At 48.6% G+C, this 23,948-nt stretch overlaps 8 protein-coding genes across 8 annotated transcripts; 4 read left to right on the top strand and 4 right to left on the bottom strand.

The window, feature by feature from the left end:
• Positions 1 to 299: 299 nt before the first annotated feature.
• On the top strand, positions 300 to 1,931 carry Malapachy_0773 (c-22 sterol desaturase; the record flags this gene model as incomplete). Its single annotated transcript, XM_018135286.1, has 1 exon — positions 300 to 1,931. One exon carries the CDS (start codon positions 300 to 302, stop codon positions 1,929 to 1,931), a length of 1,632 nt encoding a protein of 543 aa, XP_017992469.1.
• Positions 1,932 to 2,725: 794 nt separating this feature from the next.
• Malapachy_0769 (beta-glucan synthase) lies at positions 2,726 to 7,975 on the top strand (the record flags this gene model as incomplete). Its single annotated transcript, XM_018135282.1, has 1 exon — positions 2,726 to 7,975. One exon carries the CDS (start codon positions 2,726 to 2,728, stop codon positions 7,973 to 7,975), a length of 5,250 nt encoding a protein of 1,749 aa, XP_017992198.1.
• Positions 7,976 to 8,595: 620 nt separating this feature from the next.
• On the bottom strand, positions 8,596 to 9,225 carry Malapachy_0787 (hypothetical protein; the record flags this gene model as incomplete). The annotated part of the gene is made up of 1 exon (XM_018135300.1): positions 8,596 to 9,225. One exon carries the CDS (start codon positions 9,223 to 9,225, stop codon positions 8,596 to 8,598), a length of 630 nt encoding a protein of 209 aa, XP_017992474.1.
• A 518-nt stretch (positions 9,226 to 9,743) lies between these two features.
• Malapachy_0782 (endoplasmic reticulum protein) lies at positions 9,744 to 11,156 on the bottom strand (the record flags this gene model as incomplete). The annotated part of the gene is made up of 1 exon (XM_018135295.1): positions 9,744 to 11,156. One exon carries the CDS (start codon positions 11,154 to 11,156, stop codon positions 9,744 to 9,746), a length of 1,413 nt encoding a protein of 470 aa, XP_017992178.1.
• Positions 11,157 to 14,138: 2,982 nt separating this feature from the next.
• Positions 14,139 to 15,404, top strand: Malapachy_0776 (ascospore maturation 1 protein; the record flags this gene model as incomplete). The annotated part of the gene is made up of 1 exon (XM_018135289.1): positions 14,139 to 15,404. One exon carries the CDS (start codon positions 14,139 to 14,141, stop codon positions 15,402 to 15,404), a length of 1,266 nt encoding a protein of 421 aa, XP_017992466.1.
• A 3,480-nt stretch (positions 15,405 to 18,884) lies between these two features.
• On the bottom strand, positions 18,885 to 19,875 carry Malapachy_0785 (hypothetical protein; the record flags this gene model as incomplete). Its single annotated transcript, XM_018135298.1, has 3 exons — positions 18,885 to 19,435; positions 19,466 to 19,690; positions 19,719 to 19,875. The coding sequence occupies 3 exons, from the start codon at positions 19,873 to 19,875 to the stop codon at positions 18,885 to 18,887; spliced, it is 933 nt and encodes a 310-aa protein (XP_017992183.1).
• Positions 19,876 to 20,402: 527 nt separating this feature from the next.
• On the top strand, positions 20,403 to 21,620 carry Malapachy_0778 (rhomboid-domain-containing protein; the record flags this gene model as incomplete). Its single annotated transcript, XM_018135291.1, has 3 exons — positions 20,403 to 20,629; positions 20,655 to 21,213; positions 21,249 to 21,620. 3 exons carry the CDS (start codon positions 20,403 to 20,405, stop codon positions 21,618 to 21,620), a joined length of 1,158 nt encoding a protein of 385 aa, XP_017992464.1.
• Positions 21,621 to 21,675: 55 nt separating this feature from the next.
• Malapachy_0763 (hypothetical protein) lies at positions 21,676 to 22,085 on the bottom strand (the record flags this gene model as incomplete). Its single annotated transcript, XM_018135277.1, has 3 exons — positions 21,676 to 21,831; positions 21,877 to 21,933; positions 21,975 to 22,085. The coding sequence occupies 3 exons, from the start codon at positions 22,083 to 22,085 to the stop codon at positions 21,676 to 21,678; spliced, it is 324 nt and encodes a 107-aa protein (XP_017992477.1).
• Between the last annotated feature and the right edge of the window lie 1,863 nt (positions 22,086 to 23,948).

The following is a 23,948-nucleotide window of genomic DNA, read 5'->3' as shown; positions in this document are numbered from 1 at the left end:
GTCGCTGCTCAAGGCAGGTGTCTCGCTCGCTTCGAATGGGAATATATGTACATACATGTACCGTATATAATTATGTACAAAAATGGAGCCGCGGCGTCGGTTTTTGTCAGCCTGGTTCGAAGCGCGTGATTGTTTGGGTAGAAATTCATTGTGCGATAGGCCGATATCGCCTGATTTGGGTTCGTCCCATGCAAGGGCGAGTATGAACATGACCTTATAGGTCATTTCTAAGACAAGCTTGGAGCCGCTCCACTCGTAGGGTGCGCGCGCCTTTTTCGACCTCTTCTTTTACACTGATTATGGCTGTAGCAGGAACAGAGCAGGCGTGGGACGCTGCTATGAACGTCAATGCGACGCTGCATACGGAGGCGACCCGTGCGGCTAGCGGTGGCTTCTATGGTCTGACCAATGCACAGGTAACTTTCTCGGTACTGGCTCTTATTGCCAGCCTTCTGGTGCTGGAACAAGTCGTGTATCGCATGAAAAAGGGTCGTCTCCCTGGTCCCAAGTGGACGATCCCCATTATCGGAAAGTTTGCTGACTCGCTTCACCCCAGTCTGGAGAAGTATATGGAGGGCTGGAACAGTGGTGCGCTGAGTGCTGCGAGTGTCTTTAACATTTTCATCGTCGTGGCTTCGTCGAACGAGTACACTCGAAAAATTCTGAACAGCCCAACCTACACAGAGCCTTGCCTGGTCGCCTCAGCAAAGAAGGTGCTGTGCCATGACAACTGGGTTTTCTTGAACGGTAAGACTCATGTGGACTACCGCAAGGGTCTCAACACACTGTTTACGAGCCGTGCCCTGAGCATTTACCTCCCTATCCAAGAATCCATTTACAAGAAACACTTTGCCATGTGGCTTGCGGATCCCAACCCTGAGCCGCAGGAGTTTATGCGTCAGCTGCGTCAGCTTAACATGGAGACCTCTCTGCGTGTGTTCTGTGGTAACTACATTTCTTCGGATACGGCACAGCAGATTTCGGATGAATACTGGCTGATTACTCGTGCTTTGGAGTTGGTCAACTTCCCCTTTGCCATCCCTGGTACTAAGGTGTACCGCGCTATTCAGTCGCGCAAGAACGCGATGAAGTGGTTTGAACACGCTGCACGCGAGAGCAAGAAGCGTATGGCTGCGGGTGAGGAGGTGCAGTGCTTGACAGATGCATGGGTTAAGGCTATGGTTGATGCGCGTGAGGACCGCCAAAACCCTGATCTTACGGTGGAGCAGCGTCGTGTCTTGCTGCGAGACTTCTCGGATCGCGAAATTGCTATGGTGCTCCTCAGCTTCCTGTTCGCCTCACAGGATGCCATGTCGAGTGGTCTTACTTACCTCTTCCAGCACCTAGCGGATCACCCGGAGGTGCAGCGCAAGGTGCGTGAGGAGCAGTATACTCTTCGTAACAACGACATTGAGGCGCCTGTGACGATGAACATGGTCGAGAAGATGACGTACACTCGTGCGATGGTAAAGGAGAGTCTGCGTCTGAAGCCTCCGGTGATTATGGTGCCTTACATGACCCACAAGGCCTTCCCGATCAGCGAGGACTACACTGTGCCAAAGGGCAGCATGATTATTCCAAGTTTCTGGAATAGCTTGCATGACCCTGACGCATACCCGAAGCCAGATGAGTTCTTGCCGGAGCGCTGGCTCGAGGGCTCCGAGTCCCCCGCAGCGAAGAACCCGAAGAACTACTTGGTATTCGGCAGTGGTCCGCACAACTGTATTGGTAAGGAATATGCTATGCAGCACCTTGTGACAGTGATGGGTACTGCCTCTGTCATGCTGAACTGGGACCACAAGCGCACGGAATTGAGTGACAAGGTCCAGGTTATTGCTACGATTTACCCCAAGGACGGTGCGATTCTCAAGTTCCACCAGCGCCCAGCGCCTCGTGTGGACGCGTCTCCTGCGGAGGCGGCTGCTGCGTAAAGAGGTCCATGGTTTTTATTTGGCTACGTATTCCCTGAGAGACAATGGCGTGGGGTCCTTGCCTGCTTTCTTTTCCCTGATGCTGCCAGGGTTGGGCTATTCTTCTTCCCTCCCCCCCCCTTTTTTTTTATATGTTCTTTGTCGTATTTTTCTCTAGCTAGCCCAGTTCTGCTTCATAGTCCAACCTTAGCGGTGTTTTCTCGAGCACTGGATCCTATAGACCCTACTCTTCCTGTATTCACGAATCCATTGTGCAAATACCGTTGGTCTTGGCACCTATCTGTTGCCTTGCCGTTGCTTTGCCCTACCACGAGCCTGGGTTGGTCGTCTGTCACGTAAGCTTGGGCGAGTCCGTGCCTCTCCTGCACGGTTGGTGCTGCAGGTCCTCTAAACTCTATGTTCTCTGATCACGCTTTGTCAGCCATTGGCAGGCGCGGCTGTGCATTTTGGCGTGTGTTGTAGGAAATTATTTTTCAGCCTTGCAGTACTTTCGCTGCCAAGTGGAAGTTCACAGGCTGGTTCAATGCCTGCATTCGCAGTCTTACGTGGGCCAGGTTCCACGGCAGGAGAAATCACACGTACCGACATCTTTCTCTTTCTTTCACCCAACAGTCAGCGCGTACGAAGGCACATCGGAGGCGGTAGCATCACGGTAAGGCATTGAGGACAAAGCTCAATACATATCTGTGACGTCTTTCGACCCACTAGACTTCTCGTTGATTTTGATTTCTTTGGTTGGGCGTTTCTTTTCTTCCTGGTGAAGGGGTTACGCCATAGCCACTATGGCAACACAAATGAATGATGGCGTTCCGCTATCCCCCAATTCCAACCCTTTCTATATGGCTGAAGGGCAGCAGCAGTACATGCAAGCTGACATGACACAGGACCATTTCAGCCATGGCGGCGTGGACGATGGCAAACACGACTTTTACCATCAAGCTGCTCCCATGAGCCAAACGTCGCTGCCTCATGGCGGCAGCGCCTACCATGAGGCTGCCGCCGCTGGCGTCCGCCAGCGTGAGCCATACCCGGCCTGGACTGTCGACAAACAAATTCCTCTCTCCAAGGAAGAGATCGAGGATATTTTTATCGACTTGGCTAACAAGTTTGGTTTCCAACGGGACAATATGCGCAACATGTACGACCACTTGATGATTCTTCTAGACTCTCGTGCGAGTCGTATGAGCCCGCAACAGGCGCTTCTGACTCTTCACGCAGACTATATCGGTGGTGAGCATGCGAATTACCGCAAATGGTACTTTGCCGCTCAGCTCGACTTGGACGATGCTATTGGTAAAGTGCAAAATCCTGGCCTTGCGCGGGCTGCTAGTATGGCCCAGCGCTCTGGTAAGGCCAAGCGCGCATCCACAGTGCTTGGATCCAAGTCTTTGGAGAATGCTCGCACACGGTGGCGTGATGCCATGTTCCGCATGAGCGACTATGACCGTATCCGTCAGATTGCTTTGTACCTCATGTGCTGGGGTGAAGGTAGTCAGGTTCGTTTCGTGCCAGAGTGCCTCTGCTTCATCTTCAAGTGTGCGGACGACTACTACCGTTCGCCCGAGTGCCAGAACCGTCTGGACCCTGTACCAGAGGGTTTGTACCTGCACTCAGTTGTGAAGCCCCTGTATCGTTTCCTTCGTGACCAAGTGTTTGAGATTGTCGATGGCAAGTTTGTGAAGAAGGAGCGCGACCACGACCGCACGATTGGTTACGATGATGTGAACCAGCTGTTTTGGTACCCTGAAGGTATTAATCGCATTGTATTGAACAACGGCATGCGCTTGGTCGATGTTCCACCGCAGCAGCGTTTCATGAAGTTCGACAAAATCGAATGGAACAAAGTTTTCTTCAAGACGTACAAGGAAACTCGTTCGTTCCTGCATTTGCTCGTGAACTTCAACCGTATCTGGATTTTCCACATTTCTTTGTATTGGTACTTCATGGCTTACAATGCCCCTAAGGCCTACGAGCCGAATCGTAACCCCTCGTACGCTGAACAGCTTAGTGCATCCGCGCTAGGTGGTGGTGTGGCTACGTTCCTGATGATTTGTGCGACGCTGGTGGAGGTGACCTACATTCCGACGACGTGGAACAACACCAACCATTTGCTTGGCCGCTTGATCTTTATGGGTATTTGTATGGCATTGATGATTGCTGCGCCTGTCTACGTGTTTGGCTTTAACAAAGATGGCCACATTGGCTTTGTCATTGCTGTTGTGCAGATGGTCGTTTCGGTGTTGATTACAGCGCTGTTCTCGATCCAGCCATCAGGTCGCCTCTTTGGTGACCGTGTGGCACTGCATAAGCGTAAGTATCTGGCAAACCAGACTTTCACGGCGTCCTTTGCCCCAATTCCGTTTTCGCATCGTTTCTTCTCCTTCCTGCTGTGGTTCCTTGTTTTCGGCTGCAAGCTGACCGAAAGTTACTTCTTCTTGACGCTTTCATTCAAGGATCCCTTTGCGGTGTTGGTCACGATGCGTGTGGGGCAGTGCCATGATCGTTACTTTGGCACGCATCTTTGCTCGCTTCAACCACCATTTACGCTGGCGTCTATGATGATCATGGACTTGGTACTGTTCTTCCTTGACACGTTCTTGTGGTATGTCGTTTGGAGCACCGTGTTCAGTTTGGGCTGGGCCTTTTCTCTGGGTCTGTCTGTTTGGACGCCGTGGTCGGACATTTTCCAGCGTCTTCCCAAGCGTATCTACTCGAAGCTGCTGGCTACGGCCGACATGGAAGTGAAATACAAGCCCAAGGTACTTGTATCGCAGGTTTGGAATGCCATTATCATTTCCATGTACCGTGAGCACTTGCTTTCGATCGACCATGTGCAGCGTCTTTTGTACCACCAGGCGCCTGCGGAGAACACGCCGTACAAGCGTACGCTACGTGCGCCACCGTTCTTCCTGAACCAGATGGAGTCGGGCTCTAAGCCGGAGTTCTTCCCGCATGGTTCCGAGGCTGAGCGTCGTATTAGCTTCTTTGCGCAGTCGCTCACGACGTCGATTCCAGAGCCGCTGCCTGTGGATGCGATGCCTACGTTCTCGGTGCTTACACCGCACTACAGCGAAAAGATCCTGCTCTCTCTGCGTGAGATTATCCGTGAAGAGGACCAGAACACGCGTGTGACTCTTCTTGAATATCTCAAGCAGCTCCACCCTGTCGAATGGGACAACTTTGTGAAGGACACCAAGATTCTCGCGGAAGAGTCGGGCAACTTTACTGGTGCGCCGTTTGGCTTTGAGGAGGAGAAGACGACGGGCAAGAAGGGCAAGACTGACGATTTGCCTTTCTACTGCATTGGTTTCAAGTCTGCTGCGCCTGAGTACACGCTTCGTACCCGTATTTGGTCGTCGTTGCGTGCGCAGACGCTGTACCGCACTGTTAGTGGTTTCATGAACTACAACAAGGCGATCAAGCTTCTGTACCGTGTGGAGAACCCGGAGATTGTGCAGCTGTTTGGCGGCAACACGGAGCGTCTGGAGCGTGAGCTGGAGCGCATGAGTCGTCGTAAGTTCAAGTTTGTGATTTCGATGCAGCGCTACTCGCGTTTCAACAAGGAGGAGATTGAGAACACAGAGTTCTTGCTGCGTGCCTACCCTGATCTGCTGATTGCGTACTTGGACGAGGAGCCACCAGTGAAGGAGGGTGCGGAGTCGCGATGGTTCTCGGCGTTGGTCGATGGACATTCGGAGATGTTGCCAAACGGTCGCCGTCGCCCCAAGTTCCGTATCGAGCTGCCGGGCAACCCGATTCTCGGTGACGGTAAGTCGGACAATCAGAACCATGCGATCATCTTCCACCGTGGTGAATTCGTTCAGCTGATCGATGCCAACCAAGACAACTACCTGGAAGAATGCTTGAAGATCCGCAATGTACTGGCTGAGTTTGAGACCATCGAGATGCCGACAGAGAACCCGTATGGTCCTAGCTACCATGTATTTGACAAGGCGCCTGTGGCGATTGTCGGTTCGAAGGAGTACATTTTCTCGGAGAACATTGGTATTCTTGGTGACGTCGCGGCCGGTAAGGAGCAGACGTTCGGTACCTTGGCAGCGCGTGGTATGGCCCAGATCGGTGGTAAGTTCCACTACGGTCACCCCGACTTTTTGAACTCGGTGTACATGTTGACGCGTGGCGGTGTATCGAAGGCGCAAAAAGGTCTGCACTTGAACGAGGATATTTATGCCGGTATGATGGTGTTCCAGCGTGGTGGTCGTATCAAGCACTGTGAGTACTACCAGTGCGGTAAGGGTCGTGATCTTGGTTTCGGTACCATTTTGAATTTCATTACCAAGCTGGGTAACGGTATGGGTGAGCAGATTCTTTCGCGTGAGTACTACTACCTCGGCACGCAGCTGCCTGTCGACCGTTTCCTGACATTCTACTACGGCCACCCTGGTTTCCACATTAACAACATCATGGTCATTTTGGCTGTGCACCTGTTCATGTTTGCACTGATGTTTATTGGTTCGCTGGTATCGACGCTGGAGACGTGCCCTGACACAGACGGTATTCCGTTCGTGCTTGGTTCGGGTTCGTGCTACTACCTGAACCCTGTGGTGTACTGGGTGCAGCGTACGGTGATTAGTATTCTGCTTGTGTTCATGATTGCGTTCTTGCCGCTGTTCCTGCAGGAGCTTTCGGAGCGAGGTGCTGTCTCGGCCTTGTTCCGTCTGATGAAGCAGTTTGTGTCGCTCTCGCCCCTGTTCGAGATTTTCACGACACAAATCTACTCGCACTCGATCATCCACAACTTGACGTTCGGTGGTGCGCGCTACATTGCTACGGGTCGTGGTTTTGCTACCACACGTCTGAGCTTTGCGTTGCTCTACTCTCGTTTCGCTGGACCATCGATCTATGCGGGTATGCGGTACTTGCTGATGCTCTTCTACGCTACGCTCACGGCATGGATGCCCCACTTGCTGTACTTCTGGATCAGTATTGTAGCACTGTGTGTGGCGCCGTTCCTGTTCAACCCACACCAGTTCTCCTTCTCCGACTTTATCATCGACTACCGTGAATTCCTGCGCTGGATGGGCCGTGGTAACAGTCGTAGCCATGCCAACTCGTGGATTGGCTACTCGCGTCTGAGCCGTACCCGTATTACCGGCTACAAGAAGAAGCGTCTGGGCCACCCTAGCGAAAAGCTGGTTGCTGATCTGCCTCGGGCTGGCTTCAAGACGATCCTGGTGAACGAGGTCCTGGCTCCGATTGCCTTGGCCGTTATTTTCGCTGTGGTGTACGCGTATGTGAAGAGTTTCCCAGCGCCTGGCCTCACGTTTGAGCAAGGCATTTACCAGGGTGGTATTGCTCGTCTTGCCATCATTTCGCTGGTGCCGATTGCTTGGAATGCTGTGGTGCTTCTTGTCATTTTCTTCATTTCGCTCTTCTTCGGTCCTGTTCTTGGTTCGTGCTGTGCCAAGTTTGGTAGTGTCATGGCAGCCATTGCGCACGGTTTGGGTGTCTTGGGTCTGCTGGCCGTGTTTGAGTTCTTCTGGTACATTGAATACTGGAACACGGCCAACACTGTGCTGGGTCTGATTGCTATGATTGCAGTGCAGCGTGCCATTTTCAAGATTCTCACCGCGCTAGTGATCTCGCGCGAGTTTAAGCATGACGAGACCAACCGTGCATGGTGGACGGGTCGCTGGTACGGCCGTGGTCTCGGTGGCCATGCCTTTAGCCAGCCGGCGCGTGAGTACATTGTGAAGATCATCGAGATGAGCCACTTCTCGGCGGACTTTATCACTGCGCACTTGCTCATGTACGCCCTCTCGATTCCTCTGGTGGTGCCGTTCGTCGACCAGTTACACTCGACGGCCCTGTTCTGGCTTCGTCCATCGAAGCAAATCCATGCTCCGATTTACTCGCTGCGCCAGCGTGCGCAACGTCGTTCGATTGTCTTGCGCTACTCGATTGTGTTCTTCTTTGCATGGATTGTCTTCCTGGCGCTCATTCTTGTGCCTGTGATCATCCAGGCCACCATCTACGCAGGTGACAAGAAGAACTCATTGTGCAGCTTCTGCCAGACCTTGTAAATGCCGAATCAGTGGGTTTTGAGAGGGACATGAAGATATCGTCTGCTATGATCTAGAGCATCTTCGTCATGTTTCTCCTTTATGAGCTTGTCTTTCCCCCTTCGCCCTACTTTACCTCAGACACTATGCTATCTATTTCCCTGCCTGAGCCTACTGGTTCATTCGTCCTCTCTCCCTTCCCTTCTTCTTTTTTCAACACAATGGCTGTTGTAAGTGTCTATCACCTATATTACGAAACTATAGTCTATCTCTTAGAATCCATTTTAGGGGTTTTCTCGTCTCATTGAGAGCGTATGCATATGAATAGATTGGATATTGCCTAATATGCACTATCCATGGAGTCCGTTCTATGATGAAGCAGCGCAAGGGTTCTTCGTCTGCTTCCAGATTTACATGGCGAGGTAGATGGGACTCTCTAATCCTTTCCTTGGTCACATAGAAGGGGCGAGTTTTTTTTTTTTTTTTTTTTGAGGGAATGGCTAAAATGATGGCCAGCGTCCTTATCGTAGGAGGGCGTGGGTGCAGTGCACCAAGAAAAATTCGTAAAGGAGGTCATTGTCATCATTGTGGAATATAGGTTCACATAGCCAGGAGGATATAGAAACATGTCACAAACGTCACTAAGAGTGCAGGTGGGAAGGCATGCCGGACAATGCCGTGGACTTGGGTGAGGCTGTGCGCCGTGCACTGCTTCGGTCGGGGGACGAAGGTCGTGATGGCGGCAGAGAACTAGGCACATCGGGGATGCGTTGTTGCTGAAGCCATTCATGGCGATGCGCAGCAGATGCTGGCGACAAAAAGAGGGCCTGGCAAATGGCTAGAATATCAGCGTCCTCAGCGAAGATACGGCCATGTCGCAAAGACGGATTGGATCGCACATACCGCAGCCAGGCTCGAACCACTTCCTCCAGCACGCGTAGACTCACACGAACTAAACCCGAAACGTCAGTACCCGAGGCATCTTTATCGATCTGTGTCAAAAAACAGGCACCTTGCATCTTCGGATCTTTGGCGTCCAACGGCCATGCGAACATGGTAAGTGTAGGCCAGTGCAGGAGCGTAAAAATATACTTGCTGCGAACGTCTCGACGTTCCACACCAAGAAGGGCCCACTCGGAGGCTCGATACCCCAGGTGGTCCGAGTTCATGTGGCGCCAGAGATCCACTGGGGTTTCTTTCTGACGGAATGGTGTCGTTGAATCTTCCAAAGGCTTGTTTTGCTCAATCGGCGTGGGTGGTCCATACTGCATCGGAGGTAATAGGATACCCCTACCTCTTGTTACGGGCGAAGCAAACCGACCAGGAGATGGCGGTTCGGAGGCTATACTGAGAGAGGTATGTGTGTCTGAGCTAATGCTACTCCTCCTTGAGGAGGGCAGCGCGTATGTATGCAGCGCCCGCTGTTCCATACCTCTCGCTGGAAGGAACGCTGTGCTCAGGCGTGAAGGGCCAAAATGTTTGAGGCGGTGCCTGTAAGCCGCCCATATGTGCGCATCAATTTAATTCTCCAATAGATTAAGCACGCCTGAATTATTGCGTGCACATATTTGCCCGTCCATCTATTGATATAAGCACATTCCCCCTGTAATCCGGTGATCGGGCCGTTAGTTCAGTTGGTAGAATGCGTCTCTCCTATGTCTCGGGATATAGATGGATACAAGATGAGGTCCTGGGTTCGAGCCCCAGGCGGCCCTCTTTTTTGCCATTGAAATTCAATTTATTTATGCATCTTTTGCCTTTATCCACACTATAAGCCTTATTAAACCACCTACAGAGATTTGCGAGCAAACCATTTCTCACTTTCTTCACAGATGGTGCGGAAACGACGCGAGAATGTGGCCATAGTACCAATGTCATGTGTAGCATCCGGATCCACAATAAGCTCAAGCTCTGTACCAGCCTCTTCCAAATGATGAGCAAACTCCATGTCCTCATCATACAGGGCCTCAATACCACCCAGCATCATAAAGACTGGTGGAAGCTGGGAAAGACCCTCCTTAGGCATGCAGCCAGGGCTCAGCCATGGACTATCCAGGGGAAGCGGGCATCGCTTATGGTACTTAGGACCCACCTTCATAGCACTAACACCCCAGGCCGGGAACTCAAGCACAACAATGTCGTACTTCATACCATTGCCGCCATAAGACCGAGACGGCTTTTTGGTATCGTAAACGTAGAGCCATGGCGACAAAAGATACAGGCCGGCCACGCCAGACGGATAGGAACTCTTGTGGCTCAATGCTTCTGTGATATGCTTGCCATCCGTGCGTAGGTAGTGCTCTAGCTGCATGGTGAGCCAGGCTCCGTAGCTATCACCGCCAATAAAGATTTGCGAAGGGTGGTAGCCGTAGTGGTTGATCAAATGCAAGTAACCAGCGAGAGCCTGGACAATGGTCACAGGGTACGGAGCAAACGGCGCCAAGTTGTAATCCACTGAGAACATATCCATCTTGCCAATTTGCGAAATCGACTTCGCCAGGGTCTGGCCCATGAAAGGATCACCTGCTGAGAAAGTAACACCAGCGCCGCCATGGAAATAAAGAAGCACAGGTTGCTTTTGGCTACCAGCAGGACCTGGCTTGGGTGCATGACTCTTGGCATCTTTCATGAACCACAAACCACGAATACGAGTCTTAGCCCACTTGGGTTCCACCAATGCTGGGCCATTATACATAGCCGAGTCTGTCACCATATCTTCTGGACTGGTCTTGATCGACAGAATACCTTTAAAAGCCTCCAGCGGCGGTGGGTTGAACCAATCACGGTCATGTCGACCCCTCTTCACCATTTCTTCCACCTGGTGGATCTCTGCCGATGGCATAGCTACAATTCCACCAGGGCCAGAGTTGTTCAACAAGGACAGGAATGCGCCAAGCATGTTGTTTGACTCACGCCAGCCATGTTCACGCGGAGGAATTGGCTGCATACCAAATCGGCACATGTTTCGGATGGCTCGACGTGTCAAATAAACGCCCACAGTCTCCATAACAGTCCATTTCTTGTAACGTCCTGGACCATACGGGATCATACAGCGGAGGATCACAAACGGAAGAAGAAGGAGTGTTGTAGGAACGAAGTATCCATGAAATAGAAGTGATTTTAAGATGAAAAGAAAGTACGTTACTTTCGCAGGCTTAGCCTTTTCCACTGCATGCTTTACGGCCGGACTCACAGTGGACATGGTGTTGGTAAGCTACAGAGCCGGTCACCGGATGTTAAGTAATGCGCGTGAAAACGATTTATATCCATCAGGTATTGATATAGAATTATTTACACTGAAATAACAACTAGTTCTGCGTAGTTTAGTGGCTATGACGGGACCTTGTCATTCGGCAAGTCGGTCCAGACCCGGGTTCAATTCCCGGCGCGGAAGCTTCTTTTTAAATTTATCATTGTTTGCTATTATGCGTTAAAATTGTAATTTAAGCGTGCAGGTTCAAAAAGTTCTGCGTAGTTTAGTGGCTATGACGGGACCTTGTCATTCGACAAGTCGGTCCAGACCCGGGTTCAATTCCCGGCGCGGAAGCTTCCTTTTTCATGTGATAGCCAACATACACTCTTTTGCCTTAATGCCTTTCCGAAAATGCCTATAGGTTTAGCATTTTGTTGTTTGCTACTGCATTATCTCTATTAATCGAGCTTATGTTCGACCGGCTCTCCGCTTACTCCGGCTTCGACTGGTACTTGACCATTCACCTGCTTTAGGCGAAGTGCCATTTGAATCATTCGCACCATTTTCGTCTCGCCCACCCTCCAAGCTAGTAATTTCATCTGCTCGCTTGGCCCGGCTTAGGTGATACTGGCGGCTTGACTGATAGTCTTGTTGTTCACGTTTTAGAGCCCATCGTCGGATAATATCCCACATAAAGCTCCTATTCCGTTTCACTTCTGCAAGCATTGATCGAATTTCCTCCAAGCGCTCCATATACTCTCGACTGTCTGCATAGAGATCATTCAAATATTCAAGGCTGGTGTACACGATATCACTTTGTTCTTCAGGGGAAATAGTCACTGTTTCTGGTTCTTGCTGATCTTGCGGGTTCGAGGCAACTGGAACAGTCAATCCTGCCTTTGTGATAAAGAGATCATGAATACGCCCAAGAGGAGGAGTTAAGTCCATCGGATCCAGTGGCTTTCTCTGTGCAGCACTTTCGGTTTCTTGTGAACCTGTTAAAGGTGCAAAAGCGTCAGAATACCTTTCATCAGCTTGGAATGTTCGTTCCATCACACCAAAGCAGCGACCCAATGCACAGCTCATAACATGTTCGCTTTCGATTAGATTCAGTGCTGTTCTGTTGAGTGCAGTCAGATGTGGGTTTCGGAAAGTCTGTTTAAGAGATTTGCTTTCCAATAATCCACGTGCACTGAGCACCGGCACGAGAAGAGAAAGTGCTAAGGTTGATGCCCTTAATGAAGTATGTTCATCACTGTTTAGATCATTTTCATATTGATCATCTTCAAAATGAGGCTTCCAGGCCTGTGTGCGAGTACGTTTACGCATAGCACCATGAGAATTTCCTCGTCGTTTGACCGGAACAGTTTCACGCCAAATCCCTCCCATGCCACCAGGTCCCATTGACTCTGCCTGTAACAGAGCATCAACGCTTGCATGTTGAAATGCATCAACTCTACGCTCTTCCCTTTCTTGCCACTCTCTCTCTTTGCGTGCCTCTGTCCAAGATCCTAACTTTCCACGGTGTACCCAACGCATCTCACCAAAGGCCTTTAGCTTTTGGCCTCGGTTGGAATATTCTGAGGGTCCAGGTTGATCTATATCGGAACAGTCACTTGCTTCATCAGGATCGGAATAATATGCCATCTGGTCATTTTCAGGGAGCGAGAGCCAAAGTAAGCGGTCAAGTTCTTGTTGGCGGGTCTGCTCTTCCAATTGGGCCATTGAATCATCATTAGGACCTTTGTCTTCAGTTCCATCAGCCTTATCATTTGTATTCGTCCCATCATCTTTCTCTAATTTCCCATTTTCCATCTTTGCTGGATCACAGTCTAAGGTCACATCTTCAGATACGTTGTGGGGTTGGTTTGAATTATCAATTTCCACGGTCATGGGACCACTAGTATCTTGTACTGTCTCCATATCTTCGTGAACTCCCAATTTCTCATTCTCAGTCACTTGCATGTTAGTTTCAAGGATAGGTTGTTTCCCTTGATCCTCTATCATTGCAGCATACTTTCCGTTGAGATGCAGTGATATTGTCTCACAGCGTATGCGCGCGGCCATCTCGCATGTGGGCCATGACGCTTAGTCATTGTTAGTCAAACACAAGGAGTCTGTTGAGTTTATGTCACGTGTTTTCTCGTTTAGACCAATGCATTGCTTGGTCCCGGAATTGTTTTTGATTTGTTTGACCGGTTTGATACCGGCAGATGAGCGAGCGAACAGTCAAATGCAAATGCAAGCGTCTGCCTGCACCGGCAAGTTGCCCGCATCTCATCCTCCCTACGTACATTAGTCTCTACGTCACTCTAGTGCGTGTAGACGCATATTGAATTGGATCAGGTACCCCGCATCAAGCAGATCCCTCCAGGCACAGCACGTAACTGTCCATCTCCATTCGTTTCACTTCAACTCTTGATAAGGACTGGCGGACAAACTATGTCTACTGCTAGCCCTTCAATTCCCTCGACAACGACGTCGCAGTATAATGCGTCTTCTGTGCATGCAGGCCAGAATCCATCTAACCACAACAATGGCTCTTCTATGCACGGTCACACAGGCTCCGGTATCACTGGATCTGATGCTCATGTAGGCCATGCTTCCAATGCTGGGCTTTATCAAGAGAATGTTGCGCAGGCTCCCCATCATTTAGCGGGGTCTTTCCCTGGTGCGCAGATCTCGCCAATGGCTAGCCCTTATGGTGCATATGGTACTGCCCAACATCCCATGTACGGTGCATCCTATTCAGGACACGCATATGCACCGTATCCTAACTACATTGGTCACATTTCTCACTATGGTCATCCTCCTCACTATCCGGGCGCCTCATCTAGCCCCGCTTATCATGCACCTATGATGGGAGGAATGATGGCTCACGGTGCTTATGGCTCGCATGCTGCGGGCCATCTTACTTCACATCATCCTCAAACTGGAATGCCAATTGCAATGTCAAACTCAGCTGCAAGTGCTGGTGCACCTAGTACAGCAATGGCTTCTGGTGCTATGGTGACGGCTACACCATATCAATCTGCGCCACAGTATAATACTTCGATGCCTGTTGCTGGCCGTCATCGTGTTACTACCACGCTCTGGGAGGATGAAGGTACACTTTGTTTCCAAGTGGATGTAAAGGGAGTGTGTGTGGCTCGTCGCCATGATAACAATATGATCAACGGAACCAAGCTTTTGAATGTCTGTGGCATGTCTCGTGGAAAGCGTGATGGTATTTTGAAGAACGAAAAGGAGCGTATTGTCGTAAAAGTGGGAGCTATGCATTTGAAGGGTGTTTGGATTGCATTCAATCGTGCAAAGCAACTGGCTGAACAACACGGCATTGCAGACGCTTTGTACCCACTATTTGAACCTAATATTCAGTCTTTCTTGTATCATCCTGACAATTATCCACGGACGGCGGCTGTCATGGCAGCAGCTCAAGAACGTCACAGGCATTATGCTCTCCCTAACACTGCTACTACCCCTGTGAAGGATGTGTCTGGAGCTGACATGAATTCTAATATGCCTCTACAATCAAACATGTCGAGCAGTCAGTGGGGCAGTCCCCACCAGTCGTCGCATGACGGATCAAATACTAATAATGGTGCGGATGCCGCTTTGCACTATCAGTATCAGCATCATCCCCATTATCAGACTCCTGGACCCGCTATGCCTGTCCAGAACACGAACTCAGCTACCCCCAACGCAATGTTCAACTCGCCCAGCGCACACTATCAAACACAATCGGTGCAGGCACCTGTACGCTCTATTCCGGCAGCGAACTTGGGTATGGAGCGCCGTTTTGATCAACCCGCTGAGGCGCAAGTTTCTTCTCAGTCTCTTGCTCAACAAGCGCAAATTTCATCCCAACAATCATCTCAAATGCCCCATTCCACACAGGACCCTATTGCATCCGCCGAAGGTGTGACCTCTCCAACCGGCACAACCACTACTGCAAGCCCTAGCACAAAGCACCATCAAACGGAGCAGACTGACTCAGGGAGCGAGCTTGTGCACAAGGAAGAGGCTGGTAGTAGCACAATTCAATCTGCTTCTGAGAGGGCGGGAGGGACCCAGGAAGAGGGGGATGTACAGACTGAAACTTATGCGGCGACATCTTTGCCTACTGAAAGTTATTCTTCTAGTGAAAAGCCAAAGGATGAAGACGAAACATCTTCAGCAAAGCAATCGGAGTTGTATGCTGATGGTCAAGCAAAGCTAGGATCTGACTCTGAAGAAAAAACAGCTTCATCCTCGTGATTTCTAGCTATCCTATTTGCAAAAAAAAAATGTATCATGTCATTCGTCTCTATTATAAATTGACTGTGTTATATGTTGAGAATAGTAATTGGAGTACTTGAATCATTTTACGCTATGATCATGCATTATTTTTTCGGAGGGACCTAAAGGGCTCTGCATGCACGGGAAATATTTGTAAAGAGACCAGCTAGGCTTGGCACGCCAGTCGTAGTAAAATATAAATCCACTGTTCGCCCGGTGAAGCGGAAATTTGGTAATCTTGCGATTCTTACAATTCTATTGGCAGTATCTACCATTTTTACTCTTTCAATCTGTGTCATCCTGCAAGATTGCCTAGGAAATTGGAATTTTGGCGAGCTTCACATCTCTCGGCCTAAGAAGCAACCAGCTTTGTACGTCCTCATCATCTGTCGTCAGCAAACCAACTTCTTGTATATATTGGAGATCACCAAAAGAACAGTTTGTTGTCCGATATGGTATGGCATGAAGAGCCTGAGCTTGACACGCCTAACCTTGCTGGTGTTGGCACAACGCGAATTCCTGGTTCGGGGCGCAATTCACCTCATATTGGCATGCTAGGTATCACGTCAGACTTTGGACCTGGCGGGGGACAACCTTTTCCTCGTTTTTTAATGCCGAATGATGGTCCTAGTCTAGTCAACCATGCACGACTTAGCTCCGGTCCATTCCCGAGATTTATACGAGAAACTGAGGCTCCTCGGCGGAATGCTGTGTTCACGCCTACACCCATCGTTATAAAGACTAGCCCAACTCAGACCACTATACAAAAAGTTAGGAAGCGTGTACATTCGCCTCAACAACGTGCGTTGGCTACTTCTCCGTCACCATCTGATCCCCGACGTGGCTTCTCAAGCTCCTCACCCGTTTCTCTTCAATCTCTTCCACGAAACAACTCGAGCATGGACAATGTTACCAGCCCGCTCACAAATTCTGGGACTTTACTGCGTTCTCCTATCTCCACGAAGACTCCCAATCTTTCCCCTGACTTATATCCTTATTCTATGACCCCGTTAAGGAAGGATAGTAGTGGCTCTTTGTCATTACACAGCATGGCCAATCCAGATGATCATTTTCCACGCAGCCCACAGGAGAGTTTGAAGTATGACGCTGATCGCTCCTACTTGTCTTCACCGAATTTGAGCCGAGCTGATGTAACGTACGCGTCATTTGCTAAGAGTTCTACAAGCCTCTCAAACTTTCCATCATCAAATGCTGATGAGGAAGCCAAAGGTGAAACAAGTGTATGGCCTACACCTCAGGAAGATCGACCAACAATGCCTACTTATCGCCAGTCTGGTCTGGATGCTTTGGATCTAGCATTTTGGCACAGCCAAGGACTTTATAGCGATGATGAGGGTGATGAAGACAAGTCAATCAACACAGGTCATTCAGCTCATCATGAGCCAAAATCTTCTCATTTGATACCATCTTTGCCGACCACCCTTGTAAATGATGATCAAGAGTCGGCTTTAAAAAACACTGATGTGCTTAATCATAATAGCGCTCTTGACGCCGATGACACAACTTATGATGTCATTGATGATTACTTGAATCTACATGTGTAATATTCAAAGCATACATTTATTAAATTACTATCATTTGAGCTTCTATATCTTTCTTAAATAGCTCGCAAAATTGTTATGACGACCCCGTTCGTGTTTGACATTTAATATGCCTGTATTGCGCTAATTTTCTGTGAGACTTGCAACGTTCTTTTCAATAGGTAGGCTGATAGGAAACCTAGTTCACATTTTCCCTATGGATTGGACTAACTGGCTACTAGAACACGCTCTAGTTTGTAAGTTGGTCGCCATGATGACCGCTTAAACTCATGCAACCCCTCGGGGTTAAATTCATCAGTCTTGCATTTATTTATGTAGTTACCCCACGGAGCAAAAACATGATTCGACCACTTTTAATCCACTTTAACGCGCCTCCTGGTCCGCCGGAGACCCTAAATCTTCTTTTTTGCAGGCCAAAAGGGCCGATTGTAAATGTAACATTCGGCCGAGACTCGAGTCTCGTCCCGATAATGAAGAGCACATTTCTTAAACCTTGTCATGGATTTGGTTTGGTGAGCGAGGCTATGAATGACATGCAAGCCCCGTTCTCGATGGGGGGTGCATGGAATATATGGAATCCACCTGAGAATACCCCTACATACCCTAATCAATCTTCCCTGGCTACGAGCGCTCCCGAATTTATGCCTAATGAGCCTCTTGGGGCCAGCGAAATTGAGCCTCTCTTTGACTTCGACGATTTGTTAGCCTCCAAAATCGTTACCACTGAAGATATGGTGAATCCGTTAATCGAGTCCGACCAAGGGCTCAATATGGCCATGTATGGTCTCTCGCATCCTCTAGATTTGGGCACTGCTCCCACATCTAGTATTTCAGACATGTCACTATTAGGTCTTCCGCCACTTCCATCTGCCGAGCCTAGTAGCTATATGAATGGGTTGGGAAGGGATTCAAATTATGTACTGGATTCTATATCCATGACGCGACCCTCTTATGAGACGCTTGCTTGCGTCCCTGGCCGAACAGGTACAGACCAAGTTATGGAAAGCCAGCCTTACAATAAAATGCCCTCCGCCAAACCCCTTAGTGGAAATTATACGGCAGATACCTTTGCATCCATGACCAGTCCAGAGCATGACCTGTACGGCTTTCTCTCAAAAGCTGGTCCATTAACACAGATGGCTTCGACGGACACAGAGGCGCATGCACAGTCGTATATCCAGCCCCTCTCAACTATGCCATGCCTCTTACCTATCTCGTCAAACTTTACCACGAATATGGGTCCTGTGAATCAGACTGTTGAGGTGCAGTCAAGTATCCAACCTTTATTCAGCACTGCGCAAAAGATGCATCCTGTCGAGCCTTTGATGGCAGTAGTAGAGCCCGTCATTACCAAGGAGACAGCAGAGCAAACGAGCCTCGCTTCGGTTTCTCTCGCTGCAGCAACAGGGAATTCGTCTGTGAATCAACATACGATTTCATCAAAGCGTCCATCAGCAGCAACATTGTCAGAGCTAGGCATTCTAGCTCCCAAAAAAAATACAGCTCAACGCTTGTATGAGTGCCCAACTTGCTTCAAGGTGTTTGACCGAGCATATAACCGTAAGATGCATATGGCCACTCATGAAGCCATTGAAAAACGCTTCAAGCCTTTCAAGTGCCCATTGAAAGAATGTGGCAAACAATTCTCTCGCAAGCATGATATGAATCGTCATTATCTGGGCGTGCACTTACGGGCACGGAAATCTTCGTCTTCGGGAACACCACGAAAGGCGCAACACTCTACAATCTCTACGTCTCTCTCTAATGTGCCAAATACAAGCACCATCGCTAACTGAGTCAAAAGATAGTTGTATATAAGACAAAACTCAACTCCAAGCCTACTCTGGAGATGCCCTTGTTTGTTAAATAGTGGTATACTGTAACATTGCCATTTTGATCAAAAGTCTGAGTCTTCCTCGCTGGAGGCATCCCATTCATCCCTGTCTGGATAGTCATTGCGATAAAAATCTTCCTCGTTACTGTCTTCATCCTCTTCCAGATCTAAGGTGGGCTCCAGCTCATCATGTAGGAGATCATCATCATCTAGAGCTTGTGTTCCAATCGGGATAGCAACCATAGATGCGCGTCCATTCTCATCCACGATGGTGCGAAGATGAACCGGATAAAATGATGCTTCTTTTGCCCAATCTCTGTCCAATTCATGTTCATCAGCATCATCCAGATGCTCAAATCCAGGCGCCGATGTTTCATGTCCCATAGCATATCGCCCTTGAGAAAGAGGTACAGGTGAATGGTTAATATTTGTGCTAGTGCGTCCAGTAGCCCGTTTCACTACTGGAGGAAGGTTTTTGCTGGCTTTCTCGGTAGGTTTCTTCTTCTCGATAACCAGCCCCTCAGGCATATTTTCTTGGTAATATATGTCATAGACATAATCGCTTGTCTTATTTTCTTTTGCATCATCGTTGTGCGCCAGGTCGACAGCATTGACTTCATTATGTTAGAGATTTCATAACATACTCTTTAGGTATTCGGATAATAGATCGGTGAACTTTTCCATCTCTTGCGTTTTATCATCATGTAGCCGGATTCGTTGCTTTGAAGATTCCTCTTCCTCTCCTTCATATTTACGTTTCAATTTCATTTTGTGCGAATTTGCATCCCATTCTGCCTCAATAAGTTTGTTATCTTTGGGGAAAGCGATTGAAGATACTTTATCGATTGTTTCTTTTCGACGAAATACACCTGCCAGGTAAGAGACTTCCGTACGTACCATGTCCTTGCTCTGCCTTGGGGCTTAGAAGGCCACGTTTTTTCGAATTATGCACATTGTTTACCTGGAATAAAAACACATCAACAGGGTCATCTTCCCTTTTCCTTTTCACGCGCAGAATGGCGGTATCCTTCGTCGATGACGCTATCGTCTCCATAGCTGCCGCGATGGTCAGCGAAGATATGCTACGCGTTGTTGCTTCGCCCCATGTCAACTTACGTAATACAACACTTGATATTTACGTGAATCAACACATACCTAGGTACATTTTACCCCTTAAAGGGCGACTAAGCTGTGAAACATAGCCTACTCTCTCGAAGTAATATTGATTTTCGGTGCATCATATGATCTAGAATGAGCTCTAAAACTGATGTTTTCTCAACAATGCGTGAGCATTTGGAAAAGGGCCATGGTGGCTCATTGCCCCACCCAACACAGCCGCCTGCAATCCTACCCGGTTCCGATGCTGTGACTCTGGTGCCTCATAATCCCAAGCCCTTATTGCCTTTATACGAGGAAGAAGCGAAATATGCTGACCAGAATAGTGAAACACATGGTATTGGTTCTGATTTGGAAACACATGTACCTACATATACAATCGCTGAGGACTATCACCCACAACAACCCGTCTATGGACACGCTTGGGGTATTAGTGATACAGATCTCCCCCTAAAGGATGGAACTATGGGGTTTGCAGAAAATGAAGAAGACGAATTTCGACAATTGCACAACCAATATATATACCCTGAATCTTCAAATGGTTCTGCAGCAAGTCTTACTGATACCTTGACCGATTCCAAACCACAAGGCAAGCATACTTGGTCCAATGCCGAGCTCCTGGAACAAAAAATCAACAACCGTGCCCTGGGCATTGGCCGCCAGTCATACCCTTATTTGACATGGTTTTTATCGTACGTACTCGATATGCTAACCCAGTTTCGGCATGGTAGCCGTCTTTATCGCCGAGTTAATCTTGGCCAAAGAACGGACAGGGCAAGCAATCCAAACTAAACCCAACGTACAACCAATGATTGGACCTGCTCCTGAATTTATGATATCTTTCGGTGCGCGCTTTGTACCATGCATGCGTTCTATGCCTGGCTTGCCCACGACCAATATGATTCCATGCTTGAAGTATACCACAACCTCTCAAACAACGTTTACCAAAGATGAGCTATGTACTCTATCCGACATTTGTGGTTTAAGCAACCCGCAATCGCCAGACCAGAGTTATCGCTTCGTGTCTGCTATTTTCGTTCACGCAGGCATTGTCCATGTTCTTTTCAACTTGGTCGTCATGCTGACACTATGCTCTCAAATTGAAAAGCTAATTGGTTCTATTCCATATGCCATCGTCTTTGTGGCTGGTGGCATTGGTGGCAATCTTTTAGGTGGGAACTTTGGACTTATTGGACAACCTGCTCTAGGTGCATCTGGGTCTGTGTATACATGCATCAGTTTTGAAATCGTGGATTTGATATACAATTGGCGATATGTATGTAACTCTTCCAGGCATCTACTAACCAACAGGAAATGAACGTCAAAACTCGTGTCACTATGTCTATTATCTTCGCTATTATTGGCCTTGCATTAGGTTTATTACCGGGTTTGGACAACTTATCGCACATTGGAGGTTTCTGTGTTGGTATACTGGGAGGCATGGTATTTGCACCCTCGATTCACCATTCGAAACGCCATCTTATGGTCAACTGGGTGTACCGTATTATTGGCGTTGGGCTTTTGGTCGCTTATTTCTTAGCGCTGGCCCTCAATTTCTACCGGAGTGACAATCCCGCTGATGCATGCCAATGGTGTAGGTACCTCTCCTGTCTGCCTATGTTCGATGCATGTAAAGGGGTCGGAATCTCTACAACTACATCTGATGGAACAACTGCCACATAAGAATGAATTGTGAATAGTATTTAGGTTGGGTATCTATGTTATATATAACATTTAATCACTTGCGCCACCACCACAAGAAAGCGAAGATCCAGATCACCAGAAGAATAAAAAGCATCATGTTACAGAACCAGCCACGCTGTCTACGCGCCATAGCGTTCATCTTTGTAAACGTAGTGCCCAAAAGGGCACCAGTACTGGCAAATAGCTCGTTCTATCTTGTCAGTGGGACTGCCTTTCAACGCTGCACAAAACATACCAGGGAGTTCATTTCCAATGTAGATTCTCGAACTTCTGTACCAATATTAGTAGAAATCTAGAAGTGTTAATGCGCTTGCTCATGCATGCGTTACATACGTCTTTCAGCATTTTAATGCGCTCGCTGAGACTGTTGAGGCGTGCATCATTCTGTTCCTCCAGATCTGCCGCCGTGTTCTGTTGTCCAATTGTACCTGAGAACAAGTTCATATAGTTTGCTCCATTCGAAGAAGGCCCTTTCTTTGGAGCGCCTGCTTCCCCGTAGGCATGGAAAGGTGCTTGGTTATGTCCATAGGGATTCTCAAACGGTGAATCCGTCCGTCGATGCGAATCATAATTCGGAATCGCTGAAGAGCGGAAAGTCGGTGCTGATCCAGGATAGGCATGGCTAGAAAGCAAAGCATGCCGGTCAGCTACAGCAGCATTGCGGCGGTTCATGCTGCTTCACCGTGGAGCTGTTTCACTCAGTGAGATGCATACTTGGACTCATGACGCAGCACGTGATTAAAGATGCACTCCGTGCGTAATTTTTGGGATCTGACACGTCCGGCCTTGGGCAAGCGCCTTGAGCTCCATTCTACTATGCTGGATAGCATTTCCCGCGCTACTTTATCTAGCATAGCGGGAACAGGCAGTTTATTAGTATGGATTTTCGCACAATCACCGTATGTATTTTATCTTTTCTAACCCTTTCTAGTCAGATCATCAAGAATTACCGATCACGCAGTGTTGAAGGCTTATCATTCGTATTTCTCTTACAATGGACTTGTGGTGACCTTACCAATATTTTAGGCGCATACCTGACACACCAATTACCCATCCAAATTGTGATTGCTGCTTATATGCTGACCGTGGATCTAACACTTTGTATACAGTACTGGAGTACGTATCCTTGACACTCACCTCTAGTGTTCTATAAACCACCTGAACGCAGACCCAGGCCGGAAATCCCAACACAATCAAGTCCCTTATTTATTACACCCCGCAAACGACCTGCACTCAAGTCTTATCGTTCCTTGTCCAAGCCGCATCCTCCCACGTTTGTGCACCAGGACCCGCGCATACTGAATCGTGCCCAGTCTGTTGATCCCTGGTCCGTATACCGAATCAACCCAGCTCGCCGTCATGGAAATCGATCTCACACTCTTGATCGCTCTCATCATCGGTTAACTGTTTCTAATGAGGATGTTTCGCGGGAGCTTAGTCCTATGAATGAGACGCATTCTCGTGGCCGTCGCCGCGATCGGCGCGTCCTTGCTCTTGCAGACAGCGTCTCCTCACTCCCTTCTAATAACCGCAACTATTCGTTGGACTCTTCTCAAACGTTTATTCCCTCGAGACATAAGCGAGTAAATGTGAGGCCAAGCTTAACTCGTCGCGGCACTGCCATGGTTTTGCTCAGCCTATGGTTTTTCGTATCTCTTGGACCTGGACCTGATCCACTACAACCAGCTACAGACTTGGTACCTACCAGTTCTCCTGTACCGCTTGGAACACAACATTTGGCACCGGCAGATACCAGCGAACCTTCTTTGAAGAAGATATCGATTGATCCATTCAGTCTTCGTCATCCCGTCCTATTGTTTGATTCTACACAGACCATGCTATTCAGACACCGACATCGCTTCCGGCATGGCAGAGGCTCTCCATTTAAAGGAAGTGTCCTTATTGGTCGTGTTTTTGCATGGATTTGTACGGTTTTGTATATGACGTCGCGCATACCCCAAATTTGGACCAACTTTAAGCATCGTTCTGTACAAGGTCTCTCTGTGCTTTTGTTTGTTTTGGCGTTCCTTGCCAACTTACTTTATTCCATTAGCGTGCTTGCTAATCCCAAAGCAGCAGGGCCTGATCAAGCGGAATATCTTTCAGAAAGTCTACCTTTCCTGCTAGGCAGCGGCGGGACACTTATTTTCGATATGGTCATCATTATCCAGTTCTGGATGTGGCATGATCGTCCAGTTACCACCCCCGACCCAGTATAGATTCATGTATTATAGGGCTTTCATAACATATATATACATATACATATATACATGTGATGCTTTTGGTTGTGAATATTTATACGTGTGT

Source organism: Malassezia pachydermatis, assembly GCF_001278385.1.
Source record: "Malassezia pachydermatis strain CBS 1879 chromosome Unknown scaffold3, whole genome shotgun sequence".
Taxonomy (NCBI): domain Eukaryota; kingdom Fungi; phylum Basidiomycota; class Malasseziomycetes; order Malasseziales; family Malasseziaceae; genus Malassezia; species Malassezia pachydermatis.
This window is presented reverse-complemented; position numbering and strand designations above follow the sequence as displayed.